Genomic DNA, 17,138 nt, shown 5'->3' with positions numbered 1-17,138 from the left:
GTTAAATTGTGGGTCCCAGCTGTTATTTAAACACCTTAATCAGTCAGAAGCTTGAAAGTCTGTCAACCAGTCTGACCAAGGGGTATCGTTTTACCCAAGTAACTGGGTTGAGGAGGTCAGATAGACAGTCGCTCCTTGTAAAACACTGGTGCTTAGCTGAGTCCTGTTAGACTGGGAGCCGACCCCAACATGGGAGAAAGCTAGGATGATACTTACGTTCATTCTTAGGCGCTGGTGGTTTCCGAGTGGCCCAGTTGGTACGGATTGATCTTGAGCCCAGCCATTGTCCGTTCATCGACGTAATGGCAGATTCCGCCTCCTAAAAACAAAAAAAAAAGGTTATTATTTAACTGGAAAAAAGGGTTGTATGGGGCCTTAATGGGGGGTCAAAGATGTTAATGACTGCACGGATAGCCGAGTGGTTGAGGTCACCACACCAAACCCACTGAGCGCGACGTGTTAGTTCGATCCTCGCGTAGGAAAGGCATTTGTGTGATCCACGAATGCTTGTCCTGAGTCTGGGTGTCTTGTGCATGTGACTTGTTTGTTTGTGAAAGCCAAGACACAAGGATTAAATTCCTTACTGCGGGAGTCGTTTAAAAAAAAAGAAAAAAAAATGTGGCTTCGAAATTTTGTCTATTTTCCCACGTTTTTAATCACTCACTTTCTTGTTTGTATGTCGTTCCGGTTGGATTTTTGTAACTCAATTTTGAGGCACTTCCCGATAAGCTAGCAGGCTGAAATTTTCAGTGTAGCTTCAAACCCGATGACAATAAAATATACAATAAATGGACATTTAAAGGCGTGGATTTTAAGATTTTTTTTAAATCTATTTGGTTATTTCTTAAATTTAAATATCTGAGCAGCGGTATTTAGATTTTAAGGGGGCAAAGGTTTTATGAAACTTTGAAATTAGACTCAAATATTGTACATTTAAATCTATAATACATTCAAACCGCGAAAGTAACTCCGTCTATCCATCTATCTCTTTGTAAACTGAAGTCCACGAGGACGGAGTCGCGGGCAACAGCTAGTTTTGAAAAACATTAGAATTCTTTCACAGTGGGAAAACCGTGCGTTGTGAATGCATAATTAATTGAAATTATTGATTTGCTGAAGGCTGTGGCATAATGTTGCTTAAGGGAATTTCCCCACAGTGTTAACATACTTAACATCCCTTATACTTATAGAACTCAGCTAATTCTGTGACTATTTCAAAGTAAACTATAGGGTTCAAAAAAACGACGAAGCGCTTCGAGAAAATGTAGGTAGTGCCCGTGCGCTTCGCTGGGCTCATCTTTTTTTCAAGAATCAAGAATATTTATTTGTTAAACATAGGTACATTAAATGCTGGTGTTAAAGATACATAAGGAGCGCTATGTTTTGCCATGAAGGCGTACAAATATAACAAATTAAGTAAAGATTTATACATTTTTAGGTACTATTTAAGCCATACAAATGAATTTGAAACATACAATAGAAAATAAAATTAAGAGAAAATAAAAGAATACAATAATAATTAAAATGAATCGTTTAGGAAATCATCCACTGCATAGTAACATTTTTCAATAAGCAGTGAGTTTGTTTTTGTGGGGGAACTACCGTGCCCCCAGATTTTAATTATTCAAATTAAGCTACATAGTTTTTTTTTAATATTTACAGTACAAACGGAACAATATAGTAATCTAGTTGGTAGTTACTTCTTTAAGCCGTTTGGGGTCGAAACTTTTGGGCCGTGAGTGCATCTACGCTTTTTAAAGAGCTAGCAAAGCGTCTCGTTGACACTTCTCGTGACCCAAAGGCTGGCTTTTACCTCGCTCAGAGGATTAGCATTGCCATTCAACGTGGAAATGCTGCCAGCCTTTTGGGCTCACTCCGAGCCGGCAGCGACGCCGATGAATTTTTTGATGCATTGATTTAATTATTGTTTATGTTTCTTAGTATATAGCAATAATGATTTCAAAGTTATATGTAATTTTTGAATTATAGACTGGCCTGTTGGTCTAGTGGTTAGTGGCCCTGAGTGCTATACCGGAAGTCGTGGGTTCGATTCGCACCCAAGACTAATGTTTGTGTGATGAGCACGATCATTTTGTTCTGTGTGTGGGTGTCATGTTTTTAGAAATTGATAGGTATGTTTATCAGTTGTCTAGTACTCACAATACAAGCTTTGCTTAGTTTGAGACTAGATGGCGTTGTGTGAAAGTTGTGAAATATATTATTTTAAGACACCACTGACAAACGGTGAAGGATAGGATTGTGACGTAACCTAGATTCCAAATATTGAAAATTGAAATCGCTCGAAGTGATCTAGCGATAAAAAGACCACTTTTTATTTTAAACGACTCCCACATTAAGGAACTTAATCCTTGTGTCGCAGGGATTTCACACATATTCAAGTCACATGCACAAGCCACCCAGACTCAGGACAAGCATTCGTGGATCACACAAATGCTTGTCCTACGAGATCGAACTAACACGTCGCGCTCAGTGAGTTTGGCGTGGTGAGATCAACCACTCGGCTATCCGTGCAGATAATTGCAAAATCTTTAACAATATATGTTATATAATATATTTATATTAACTTACCGATTTTTTCAGGAAAGAAACGAATCCATATCCTTTGGACTTCAACGTTTGCGGGTCACGCACCACCCGGCAATCACTGTGAACAAACAAACACATTTTATTACATATTTATATAGGTATTGCATGTTAAATACTTTTGTATAAGTATAATATACTGATCCTACTAATATTATAAACGCGGAAGTTTGTGTGTATGAGAGGATACATGTTACTCTTTCACGCGATAGATATTAAACTTATCATACAAAATTCAAATTTAAAAAGAATCGTATAATTTAGACAAGACAACACATTAAAAAAAAAAACTGTTGTCCGTCAGAAAAAAATAAAAAAGTGTTGGATACGCATTTTTTATTTCATCTCTTAAACTAAAAATGAAATGGACACAGTGATTTAATTTTTTTCGACACCAGGTTCTCAAAAAAGACATGTCAAAGTGATGATAATATATCCTACTTGCAGAACAAATTTAAATGATTTCATCATCGGCCTAGCCTTTTCCCAAATATGTTATGATCGGCTTTTTTTGTTAAGTCTCAGTGTTTTACAAGGAGCGACTGCCTATCTGACCTCCTGAACCCAGTTACAGACAACACGATACGCCTTAGACTGGTTTTCAGACTTTCAAGCTTCTGACTACCTGTAACGACTGTCAAAGATGTATGAATAACATCCGGGACCCCCAATTTAACGTGCCTTCCGAAACACGGAGAAACTCGTCATGAGAAAGATGGTCATCAATCAACAGAACAACCGCGTCTGACATAGCTTAACCTGTGATCGATTCACTTATGCAGTTATAACTAAGCCACGAGCTCTTTAATAAATGATTTCATTTCATTTCTGGCTGTGTAGAAAGCGCAGAAATTTCCACAGCATTGTCCAAAACCTAGAATTCCTATTTTTCTATTTAGAGGCCGTTTCATATTCAAAGAGGGAATATTAGAAAGTTTTTTTGATGACTGCCCACATATGGAGAGCCTCCAAATTTTTTGGCCTATTGACAAGTAAGAAGTATGTCACTTGAGTTAGGGTGCGGTGTGACTGACAGCGGGTTTATAAGCGGAGCGGATAACACGTAATATAATAAACTTGAAGCCTTAATATTTGTGTATAAGTTCCTGATTTTATTATGGTTATTATTCTTGTAATGACTTTTGGACATTATAAACAAAAAAATATAATTGATTGTATATTATTGTCTAGCAGTGGGTCTTCTACGGACCGGTAGTAATTTATTTACTAGGATTTTATAGTATCGTACAAATTAATCAAAATTATGCGTTTCTTATTTCTGCCCAATCCACCTCAATAGTTGTGAAAAAAACTTTTTAGTCCGTCATACAGATTACCAATACGATTTTTTCTTTTATCTCATAAACAAAAACTAAAGGGATACACAGTGAAATATTTTGTGTTACGTCACTTACCAGTACGCTTTTTACTAGCCCCCACTAACATACATTTCATCATTTTACTTTTAATCTTCCTAACTTTTTAACGATGTTATAAAATCATAAATACCCATGAAATATTTCTAGAATCTTGTCTGACGGACTACTTAACCTCAGTCAAATACCCTTATTGTGCAATTTCAAGTGTATGTGTATGTGCTTTATTCTAGACTATTTTCCCGCTTATATTCTCCGCTGTCACTGGCACCCCACCCTGTTGGCGTGTCTCCAACGGCAGTGCATCACAGCAGTCATCTCTCTTACTTAGAGATTTCTCTTAGATATGCTCTGGTTTAACCGAAGACAACTAGCTGATCTTATAGATAAGATTTATACTGGATAGCTCAAATTAATTGGGAATTTTCGTTCTCCTTCTTTTTAATTTGATCTTTGATTTTTTGAAAAAAACAACAATCTTCATACTCAATACTCAATACTTTATTGCTTCCATAATGTAGTGGTGGTAATTTTAGGTACAATGATCAATTATGGACCCCGTAAGGCACAGCATTATGGTAGGAGAGAGGAGGCTCTTTGAGGGGAATCGTGTTGGCCAGGTAACTGAGTTGAGGAGGTCAGATAGGCAGTCGCTTCTTGTAAAACACTGGTACTTAGCTGAATCCGGTTAGACTGGAAGCCGACCCCAACATAGTTGGGAAAAGGCTAGGGTGATGACTAGCCACCGCCGCGTCAGCTCATGATTAAGGACTCCGGTTGGGCACGAAACTCGACGGGAAATCCCGAATTATATGCAAGAGTTAACCGTCGCATCATTTAATCCTCGTGTCTTGGGTTACACGAACATTCAAGTCACACACAGACACCCAAACTCAGGACAAGCATTCATAGATCACTCAAATGCTTGTCCTACGCGAATTCAAACTGTAACGCCGTGCTCAGTGGGTTTGGCGTTGTGACCTCAAGCCCTCGGCTATCCGTGCAGTCATGTTTACTTACGAGATTTCTCCAAAAGGTGCAAAGGCATCACGAAGACTCTGCGTCTCAATCTCTGGACTCAGGTCGCCGACAAAGATGTGATAATGCTCTGCAACAAAAGAACAAGACATTAGAATGAGATAGAAAGAGACTTTAGAACACTTATGTAGGCTTCAGAAGGAGATAGAAACAGAATACACCTATTCCGTCGCTTCGGTCGTCCGGGAGCGGGGTGGAGAGATGATTATAGTAAAGGTTTCAGGTCGAGTCTGGATGAGGCTGGCACAAGACCGGAGAAAAGGGCACGAGATAAGAAATACAAAAAAAAAACCAACGAGCCCCATTTTTTTAAAACATAAAATTTATTACATTGAAAATAAACAACCTAAAAAAGTAAATATCTAACCACCCACATTCTTTAACCCATTCAAATTTTATCAAAATTAGTTCAGCCGTTTTTATAGTTGTAAATTGCATCGTCATCGGGTTCGAAGCTACCCTGAAAATTTCAGCATGCTAGCTTATCGGAAAGTGCCTCAAAATTGAGTTGCAAAAATCCAACCGGAACGACAAACAAACAAGAAAAGTGAGTGTATAGAATAGTTTTCTCGCACTTCAAGAAATAATTCGTTATTTTGTTTTCGCATATCTCATATGTAGACACCTAGGCAATTTCAGCTGTTTTAAAAATACACTCGAAAATTGGTTTGAGAAATCTACATGCTGAGGAAAATCATTTATTCAATTTAATACCATACTGCAGTTTTATTTTTAGTTTTCCTAGCAATGCGGTTATTTGAGCTGTGAGTGTCTATGTAATGGTACATAGCATTGGAATAGAAAACTTCAAATGTATGTGAATGACATTCTTTTTCGACAGGTGACGTGACTTTGACTTGTCAGTTCAATACATTCGTTGTGCTTGGAGATAAGTTAAACGTTTCCTAGGGCTAACGATGGATCGGTCTAATTGTTTTAAAACAGCTCCCGTATTATGGAACTTAATCTTTGTGCCTTGGGTTTCACAAACATTCAAGTCACATGCACAAGGCACCCAGACTCAGGACAAGCATTCGTGGATCACACAAATGCGTGTCCTACGAGATCGAACTAACACGTCGCGCTCAGTGGGTTTGGTGTGATGGCCTCTAACACTCGGGTTCCGGCTGTTATTCACAAGTCTTTGCCAGTCTGACAACCAGGCTAACTAAGAGGTATCGTGTTGCCCAGGTAACTGGGTTGAGGAGGTCAGATAGGCAGTCGCTCCTTGTAAAACACTGGTACTTAGCTGAATCCGGTTAGACTGGAAGCCGACCCCAACATAGTTGGGAAAAGGCTAGGCCGATGATAATGATTATGTAACATCACCTATGCTCTCTGGTGAGAATGCAGGCTGTTTTTATTATAATACCTAGCCTATTTTTCATATGAATGGCTGTACACTTTTAGTGAGAAGTAAAATTTCATATTATAATCCGGAGCTAGCTGTGTATTAAATTTGGACGGCAAAGGTTGCTTTCACGGCTTACGTAGGGTTGCCACTACGGTCAACACGAATATATATAGAAAAAACTGTTTATAACCGTGAGTATGACGTATTAAGAAAAACGAAATTAAAATTGTCAGCTTTCAAATTTATGACAGTCTCAACCGTTGCTTAACCATTATTTGGTTTTTATTTTTTTTGTTATAGCGCAAAAAATTATACGTCATCTGAGAATTGTCTTGGTGTCATGGTTTATAAGAAACAACCTGGTGCTAGACGTACTCACATATAATGAAACCTTACAGATTGCTGGCAAAAGGCCGGACAGACAAAGCAGCCTCGGTAACAGGGTTTCACTTTTGTGTCCTTAACCCTAAAATTAATATCGATATTTTGTCCTGCCAAGTTCGACAACCCTAAAAGATTTCCATAATAGAAACATATCCTGATGAAAACGGAACGAAAATTGAACCGAAATCTACATACAGTACGGTATTGAGTTTTATCCGGAATTATCCGGTTTGTATAAACCCGGGTATGTATAACTATGGATATTATAATAGCCAACATATGCAAGGATGAGTTTTGAATCTAAACTTAATATTGTCGTTGCTTTATTAATTTTTAGAGTTCCGTAGTAATAGGGTAAAATCGGGACTTTATGATTTAGGCTTTGCTATAAGTCAGCCTAGCTCTATCTACCAAATGGTAGTTTGTTGTAAATTGTGATATATTTCTTTTGTTATTATTAAATGATGTAACGGTTTACTCACGCGTATTTATCGGGGTAGCTACGACTCGCGATCCCGCTGCCTCTGCTCATGATTAAGGACTCCGGTTGGGTCCGAAACTAGTCGGGCTACCCCGATAAATACGCGTGAGTAAACCGTTAAATCATTTAATTATGAATCAGTCTCACGATAGTTATTATAAAAATACTAGCTGACTCGCCAAACGTTGTTTTGCCTAATAAATTATTTTTAGTTGTATGTATTTTTAGTGCCCCATTATAAAAAAAATAAAAACAAAAAATTTCGTCCAAAAAATAAAATATTTTTTTTTAGTGTGAGCAACTCTTAACACTTAGGGGTATGAATAATAGATGTTGTTCTATTCTCAGACCTACTTAATATGTATACAAAATTTCATAAAAATCGGTCGAACCGTTTCGGAGGAGTACGGTAACTAACATCGTGACACGGGAATTTTATATATTAGATTTATTTTGTTGCTATAACTTTATACATTGTTCTGAACCCAAAGTAAGTTGCTAAAGCACTTGTGTTGTGGAATTCAGATACAACGAAGGTACCACAAACACCCAGACCCGAGACCATGTAGAAATAAGAATTTTTACATTGACCCGACCGGGGATCGAACCCGGGACCTCAGAGCCGGCGACACCTTGAAACCGGTGCGTACGCCACTCGACCACGGAGGTCGTCATAACTACATATACTAATAAGGATCGAGATTAATTAACGATTGTTACAGACATACATTTATTGATGATTGAAAAATAATTTTGAGATTAAAAGAAAACGACTCTCGAAATGAGGAATTTAATCTTTGTGTCGCGGGGGCTTTCACAAACATTCCAATCACCGCACAAAGACACCCAGACTCAATACAAGCATTCGTGGATCACACAAATGCTTGTCCTACGCGGGGATCGAACTAACACGTCGCGCTCAGTGGGTTTGGCGTGGTGACCTCAGCCACTCGGCTATCCATGTAATCAAATCTAACAATTGTTTTTGCCATCACGCTAGTTAACTGTTGATTCGGTTCCAATATTCGTAACCCAGTTCGCCAAAACACATTTTCAAAATTAACCAACATCGATTTTCATTTATAAATCGTTGAAACGCATAAAACTATTATATCAACCCCAATTGAACTCCTCAACTAAAACATTTGATTGAAAACAACTCCAAAGATATTTTCGCCGACCTCATTCGTTTACAAAAATGAAAATGGACAATAGTATGAAAAGAATAATAGTTATTCAAGCCGTTGAAATCGGAATGGCAAACGTTTTTAGTAATCATACTAAAATGTGTGACACTGCATTCCTATGTTTTGATTCCTCATTGCCATAAACTCAAAATGCTCTGTCAAATACCCTCTGTCTTGAGGCTCCTATGCTTGTGGTATCTATACTCCATACTAATATATAAAGCTGAAGAGTTTGTTTGTTTGATTGTTTGTTTGTTTGAACGCGCTAATCTCAGGAACTACTGGTCCAAATTGAAAAAATATTTTTGTGTTGAATAGACCATTCATCGAGGAAGGTTTTAGGCTATAAACCATCACGCTGCGACTAATAGGAGCGAAGATACAATGTAAAATGTGGAAAAAAACAGGGCAGATATAAATCATAACTTATATCTTCTAATCACGCGTACGAAGTCGCGGGCAACAGCTAGTCAACCAATATAAGTGTGCCTGGGGGACTTGCAACGAGGTTAATTAAGTTTTTAAACGGCTCCCGCAGTAAGGAATTTAATCCTTGCGTTGCGGGGGTTTTTACAAACATACAAATCACATGCACACACCCAGACGCAGAACAAGCATTCGTGGATCACACAAATGCTTGTCCAAAATATAGATGACTAGCTGTTGCTCGCGGTTTAATCAATGAATGTCGGTCGTAGCTTCAAAAACGTAACCGTCCTATAATGAAGCCAGAATAAGTAGTCAGGTATCAGCTACCATACCATACCAAATTTATTCGAAATCAGTCCAGCCGTTTTGGCGTGAAAGGGTTACAAACATACGACACACACTTACATCCTTTTCGTTCAAAAAAATCCTCCGCTTTAGAATATTCTAAAATGGCTTCCCGTCTTTGTATTGTAATATTTGTATGTTGTAATGGCTAAACATGACTGTTAATTTTCTCTTTTTAACACCCTGAATGCACACTATGTATGTATACTCATGATTTACAATTGAAAATATATTTTATCTGTATATTTTGTAGCAGATCTTTTATTTTGGAAAATACAATCCGTTTGATCCGTTTTTACATTAGTGTACGCCGTACGGACTCCTAAAATAATTCCATAGTCTTAGTAGCACTATTGATGTCTTGCTCTAGAATTGTCTAGACCCATTTATAACAGGTAACTGATATTTGTCACAATTCAATTTTTTCTAGAATTCTCGTATATTTGTCCGTTTAACTCTAGAGTTTCGTAGGCAAAGGGTAAAAACGGAACAATATTACTGGGGACTTATCAGTCATTTTGTTCATCTGTCACCAGGCTGTATCTCATGAACGGTAATAGCTAAAGAGTTAAAATTGTCACAGATGAAGTATTCATATTCCCGCTACAATATTGATTAATGAAAATAGAAATCTAGGTTAAGCAACGCTTGGTACGGTCATTAATTTGATTTGTAACCAATTTTTGTAGCAGATTTCTTTTTGTTTTCTTTTTAAGCACCTCAATTCAATAATTGTATCGCGAAATCTTTTCCAAACATTCAAGTCACATGCACAAAGACACCCAGACTCAGGACAAGCATTCGTGGATCACACAAACGCTTGTATCGAATATTTAGATTTTCTTTAGCCTATTTTTAACCACTTTTTGCCTTATCATTGCTAAGTCTTAGCAGAATAACAAATACGACACACGTTAGAATGCAAATAGGGGATGAATTATGAAATCGCACGTCTCAGTAAGGGTCGCCCTGGTTGCATGTTAATGGGGTCATAAGAGGGCCTTGTGACCCCAAGCGGTACTTGCTATGTAGGTGAATCTAATGATCAATGGATCATTAGTAACAAAAACAACAACAAATTTATGACCGTACATACTGTTGCTTAACCTAGATTGTCATTTGCATTATCTATATATACTAATATATGTATAAAGCTGAAGAGTTTGTTTGTTTGATCGCGCTAATCTCAGGAACTACTGGTTCAAATCGAAAAATTGTATTGAATAGACCATTCATCGAGGAAGGCTTTAGGCTATAAACCATCACGCTGCGACTAATAGGATTGAAGATACAATGGAAAATGTGGCAAAAACGGGGAAGCATCTTCGAGGGCTTCCGTTCAAAAATTCCTAACTTATTATCTTTTATTTGAGCTATGTAGATGGTTTCTGGGTAAATAAAGTGGGATTTTCTTTAGGTAAATCGGTAACAGTTCGAAGTTTTCTTTAATTAAATATTTCTTTATAACCTTTTCCCAACTATGTTATATGACTAAAGAAATACAACACATATATTCAACAATTAAAATTGTTGCGTGCTTAAATAACCGAATAAAAAAAAATCGTACATGCAAAAACTTTCATAACCACGAAAATTTTACATACACATTGCAAGTTAAACAGAGCCTCGAATGAAAAAAGGAAAATCAATTCGATAACTTTCCAAAAACTCAGTGAAACGTATAATTCGCAGTCGCAAGGGAAATTTCACAGGTCGCCCGTCAATTCGTTGTAAAAATTTCGTAATTTTTGTTTTTATTTTTCAACTATTTCATTTGTTTTGGAATGCACATTAAATGGTGAGTCCCGGCTGTTATTTATAAATCTTTGACAGACGTTACAGGTAGTCAGAAGCTTGAAAGTCTGACAACCAGTCTAACTAAGGGGTATCGTCTTGTCTGTGACTGGGTTGAGGAGGTCAGATAGACAGTCGCTCCTTGTAAAACACTGGTACTAAGCTGAATCCGGTTAGACTGAAAGCCGACCCCAACATAGTTGGGGAAAGGCTAGGATGATGATGACTCCAAAATAAACATGACAGTTTAAACGGCACAGTACTACCTTCAATTTTTTTTAGATGAGAATTGTCCTCAGTGACTTAGCGTGTTAATTAAACCATGTAGGGAGTAGTCGTTGGCATCAAAGCTGAACCTAGTGCAAAAAACGCAATGCCACGATATAATATTGACTTTGCCTGGACAAGTGACCCTAACTGCTATACCGGAGGCCGTAGGATAAATTTCCACGCGATACAAATACTTGTGTCTGGGTGTAATTTATCTGTATAATGTATGTATCTATATTAATATATAAAGCTGAAGAGCTTGTTTTCTTGTTTGTTTATTTGTTTGAACGCGCTAATCTCAGGAACTACAGTTTTAAATTGAAAAAATCTTTTTTGTTTTGAATAGACCATTCATCGAGGCAGGTCTTAGGCTATATACCATCACGCTGCGTCTAATAGGAGCGAAGATACAATGGAAAATGTGGAAAAAAACAGGGAAAATTGTTTATCTTCGAGGGCTTCCGTTCAAAAATTCCTAACTTATATCTTCTAACCACGCGGACGAAATCGCGGGCAACAGCTAGTTTAAAAATATATAAGTATGTTTATTATTTGTCTAGTACTCAAAACACAAGCTTTGCTTAGTTTGACACTAGATGGCGTTGTGTATAATGTAGAATATATTGTGGAATATTAGTATAGATGATCAAAATATTATAAAAATAAAAACAGAAACCCTCCTTCCACTAAATAATACTAATTAAATAAGCCTGTCGTGTTTGTTAACAGTTTATAATTCGCGTGTTAATACCACATAGCTAATATTTGGGACATTATAATGAGTAGTTTTTATATTTGACACGCGTGGGTTGGCCTAAGAGATCGATAGTTTTATCATAACTAGCTCACCCGTGCCCAGTTTGAAAGGTGGTGTTTTAACCGACTTTTAAAATGGGGGAGGTTCTCAATTTGTCTTTTTTATATTTCTTATATTTGAGCTAGGAGTGGGTGTATCAATTTTGTTGATTATTTATTTATGGTCGGCGCAACATGTCATCTTCTTCCATACCTTTCTATCTGACGTCATCTCAAGAAACATTATTTGCAGCCATATCGTCTTACACAATCCATCCAATCGTTTCTGTCTTCCTCTTCCCCTATATCCATCCATATCCATGCTCAACACCTTCCTCACCACATGACTCTCATTCCTCCGCGTAACATGCTCATACCATGACAACCGGATGCCACGTAGTTTCTCTGCATCTGGTGTCACTTTCAAACTTCCCCTTGTATACTCATTACATGAGATATATATCTGTAATTTTGTCTCATACTTTCTACACAGCAGTTTTAATTTGATATTCGGTAGTAAGCATTGGTTGTTAAATAATTAAGGAAGATTGATGTCAAAGTATACGGAACCGTTTAAAGATTTCTCATAATATATTTATTTATTTAATTATCACACCAATCTACCATTACAGGTTACTTAACCTAATGCGGTAGCTAGGACTAAACAAAGGTCTAAGTATTTATGTGAACTAGGGTTTCAAAGATTGAATTATTATGCACATAGTTGCAGGTCTAAATTCCAGCAACTGTTTTAATATGTAATTTTCTGATAATTCTGATATGCATAGGCAATAAGTTAGCCTGATACACATGCCCATCATTGCTCCTCCTGGAATTGCTTGTTGCTTCATCCACTTTTCTCCTAGATATGAAATCCTTACTATTTACGATTCCCATGTTTCAAATTTCTGTCATTCCGCGATTTCTTGGAGTTCTCTCAGTAAATCGGTTTCCAAGACTTTCAAAATCTTTGATTGATTTGTATCTTCTATAACTTCAAGTCCATTGAATTAGGCTTTATATTTTCTATAAATCCTTCACAAATCCTGGATTTGAACACACGACCATTGGCCTGACAGTCCAACGGCCACACCACTAGACTATCACAGCGATAAAATCTAAACCAGTAAAACACTAAAAACTTTTTTCTTGCCGTAAACCTCTTTTAGCGAGTTGAAAACTTTTAATATTTTGACATGACATAAATCTTCATAATCTCAAAGACTAAGCTCAAAGATGAAAATTCGAATTAAGATAAGTAAGGACTTTTTTTAAAATGTTTTCTTCTTAGAGATAAGCTTAACTTCCTTTTAAACACTTAAAATATAATCCGCGTAGTATTTTTTGACAGTCGGTTTTGAAAGATAGAGAAAATGTTGTTTTTTCGTCAAGTTGTGAAGTGGGATGTGGAGAAAAAAAAAATCCATTCTAGAAAATCAATTAGCTAATTATGTATATGGAAACTAGCTGACCCAGAAAACGTTATTTTGCCATACAAATAAGTACTAGGGAATAGAAGAAGGGCGTATGAAACTAATGGATTTAAAAAATCTAAATCCTCACGTTTTTTAATGTATATTAAAATTGTATCAATATTGGTCCAGCTATTTTTATAGTTGTAAATTGCATTGTCATCGAGTTTGATGCTACTCTGAAAATGTCACCCTGCTAGCTTATCGGGAAGTGCCTCAAAATTGAGTTGCAAAAATCCAACCGGAACGACAAACAAGCAAACAATCTTCTTCTTCTAATATACAAAATTCCCGTGTCACGATGTTAGTTACCGTACTCCTCCGAAACGACATAAACGATTTTTACCAATTTTTATATGCGTAGGTCTGAGAATTGACTAACATCTATTTTTCATACCCCTAAGTGATAAGGGTCGCTCACACTAAAATTTATTATTATATTTTAGGACCAAATTTTTTGGCATTAAAAATACATACAACTAGAAATAACTTGTTCGGCAAAACAACGTTTGCTGGGTCAGCTAGTAATATAATAAAAATAAAATAACATTGAAATGAAAATTTTCATTTCAATGTCTAACATTCGCGTATACCTAAGAAACCACTAAAGTATTTGAATTTAAGAAAGCTTTGAAGCTAGAATATTGTCTAAAAAGTTGGTCACGACAAACTTATTAACCAATTTTTGCATTGATCAGCGTCCGAGAAAGCGCAGACATTTTGTTTCTTGGTTGCTATGGCAACGGGAGGCTAGTGCCCCTTGGGTGTAGTAAAGTAACGAATTGCAGAAGGGGCTGGTTTAGAATAATTTACACCGTCAATATAAACAACATGGACAGTCATTTTGTTTAAATTTTCGCTCTAAGATATGCCAAATGCTGTATTTAATTTTGAGACGACATCTTACTAATATTATAAACGCGAAAGTTTGTACGTATGGGTGTTTGTTTCCTCTTTCACGCAAAAACTACTGAACGGATTTAGATGAAACTTGGTTCTCATATACGAGTAGATAACCGGGATTTGCAAAGAGGATAGTTTTTATCCAAATTTAGTGTTCTTGTGGAATAGTTGCAGCTAGTTCATAAAATTCAAAGCAACATTTATCAATGCTCATTATCTGTATGAAAAGCCTGCAGTGGGACAGTTACTCGGTAATGGCACCCACCGTGGGGCAGCCCACAAGCGGGGTGATCATTATGATCAATGCTCTTTTTCTTTATAAGAGACAAACTTTTACTAATACATCTCATAAATTTTAACAAAAATAAAACAACTTCAAAGAAAAATATAAACGCAATACCTACAAAAACTTGAAACTTTATTGACATTAACAAAACCTGTAAAAGCGCCATCTATTGTCAGGTCGGCAACAACTCTCGTTTGTCATTTTGTTTATGACGCTACATTGTTTTTCAAGATGGCCGGCCTTGGGGGGTTATTACGAAAATCTTCTGCTTTGCATAAAACATTAGCTATTCTTAACGGGACACTTGCTTCGGCAGTTTGTAGGCTGTATTTTTATAGCACTTTTAAAAGACTTTCTACTGAAAATAAATGGTTTATTATTATAAATGTGTTATGTGTTAAAGACGGTTATGTTTTGTTAAAAGTCTCTTTTTTAGTACCGTTTTTTAGATTAAGAAATATGTTGAATCGGCAAAGGACGGCAGTGCTTTTTTCAGCGTCGCGTGGACTTTCCTGCCGGTTCTTCTCCATAAGAATGACACTTTGGAACCGCGCAACTAGAGTCATCATTGTAACGTTTTGAAAGTGCCTGGAAAACGGCCTACTTGAAATAAAACTCTTACTTTTATTTTGACATACGTTATTTCAGAGTATAATAATATGTTAAAAGCATTTTTTTTTCATTTCAAGTTAAGAACCGTATTACAAAGGCACCGATGTCTGTCCCTATTCGTTCCTGTCCGATCTCAGAAATTGTGATGACGGTAGACATGTGAAATTTTCACTGACAGTGATTATTAATATTGTCACTATACAAAAAAAAATGATTAAGCAAAGATTGGACCGGCCAAAATTGTTATGGGTGACTATTTAACTGCAAATATGTTTTTCCTTATCCTATTTTATTGGATCCTTAGCTGTTGTGAAAGTGACTCTTAGTTGTCAAGGTTTTTAAATTCACCATTCACAAGCTGTGTCTTAATAATTAAAAAAAACACAAAAAACTTAAAAAAAAAACAAATTCCTACTTTATCTGCGTCGGGATCGAACCGCACCTCATTTAAACAAACTCATATAAAAAAAAAACCACTAGACCATCAAGACATTATACACCACATGTACTATAACTATTGAAAAAACATTATCATGAAGGAAAACGATTATTATTATACTGAAACTTTGGTCTTAAAAAATGAAGAAATGAAAAAAAAACAGGAAAGTATCTTAACCAATACCTTTCAGACTTTAAATTGGTATTTATGATATGGTTGGCTGAAGCTTAGTCATATTTAAAAACCAGTCAAATGCGAGTCACATGAAGAGAGAAAAGCCGAAAGAAATTGTCAAAAAAAATGGTCACCCATCACATTTGTAACTGTAGCAACCGTTTTTTAATCTGAATCTTTTTTTAAACACCCCTCTTTTTGCTTGGGTATTTAAAACGTCATAAAAAAATGTAATTTTTAAAATTGTACTTTCGTTTAGTATATAAATATAAAACTTGTGTCTCGCAGAGCTCTCATAATTTCCATAATTTTCTTGTTATAAAAACGAAAGTAATACATAAAATAAATAATCTGTGAAAATTTTATCTATCTAGCTATCATAGTTAATGAGATACAGCTTTGTAACAGACGGATAGATAACGAAGCCTTAGTTATATTGATCTATTTTACCTTTTTTGTACGAAACCAATTAAACTAAGGGCCGATTTTTCAATCGCCAGATAACTTTTATTCGACGACTATGTTTGACGTTTTGACAGCTTTTGTATAGAAAATATGTCAAACAGCCATATTTATTCCGCAGATAAAAGTAATCTGACGATTGAAAAATCGAGCCTAAAAGAATTACTAAAAACTTTAAAAACAAGCGAAACAGCGTTCAAAAGCATGTTTTAAAAGAAAACTTATTATTACAATCTCCTTTAAAATAAGATGTTTCCTCACCAGTAAGCTAGGTTTCTTGGTAAATGTTTAAAAAAATTAAACTTTAAAGAAATCCATTAACTTCTTAGCGATTATTTAAAGTCTTTTTCCTTGAAACTGTTTCGTTGAAATTGAAATTGAAACGTGTTTTTCTTAATTCTTTATTTATTTAGGGTCTTTTATAATCGCAATGCGTATGTCAGTCCCATCGTGCCCTTAATGCACATCAATTATATCTGGGCCATGAACTTAAACAGGTTTTTCGCGTCCTCGCTATTTGGTTGCGTCAAAATTTTATTTACTACCTACTTCAAGTCTGTTTAATTTCAAGACCCCTAAACAAATCATTCCTTTCAGACTCATACCGCACACAGTCCATTAATAAGTGAAGTAAGTCCTAAACAACTCCACATTCTGCAAAATTATTTTTAATAGTGACTTCGTTTTGTAATAAATTAGTTTTACGTACAAAGTCTAAGTGCCGATTTGAAGG

The 17,138-nt window shown here is 36.1% G+C and overlaps 1 protein-coding gene across 4 annotated transcripts in view; it reads right to left on the bottom strand.

Moving 5' to 3' along the window:
* Positions 1-17,138, bottom strand: part of LOC113508891 (nucleolysin TIA-1) — a 172,017-nt gene that overhangs the window by 5,957 nt on the left and 148,922 nt on the right. For all 4 annotated transcript variants that reach the window (XM_026892056.1, XM_026892058.1, XM_026892055.1 and 1 more), the window contains 3 exons: positions 5,001-5,088; positions 2,590-2,665; positions 217-319 (listed from right to left, as the gene is read on the bottom strand). In XM_026892056.1, coding sequence (XP_026747857.1) covers positions 217-319; positions 2,590-2,665; positions 5,001-5,088 — 267 coding nt within the window. The remainder of the gene's footprint in view (positions 1-216; positions 320-2,589; positions 2,666-5,000; positions 5,089-17,138) is intronic.

The sequence above is a fragment of the Trichoplusia ni genome, chromosome 3 (assembly GCF_003590095.1).
Source record: "Trichoplusia ni isolate ovarian cell line Hi5 chromosome 3, tn1, whole genome shotgun sequence".
In the NCBI taxonomy this organism is placed as follows: Eukaryota; Metazoa; Arthropoda; class Insecta; order Lepidoptera; family Noctuidae; genus Trichoplusia; species Trichoplusia ni.
This window is presented reverse-complemented; position numbering and strand designations above follow the sequence as displayed.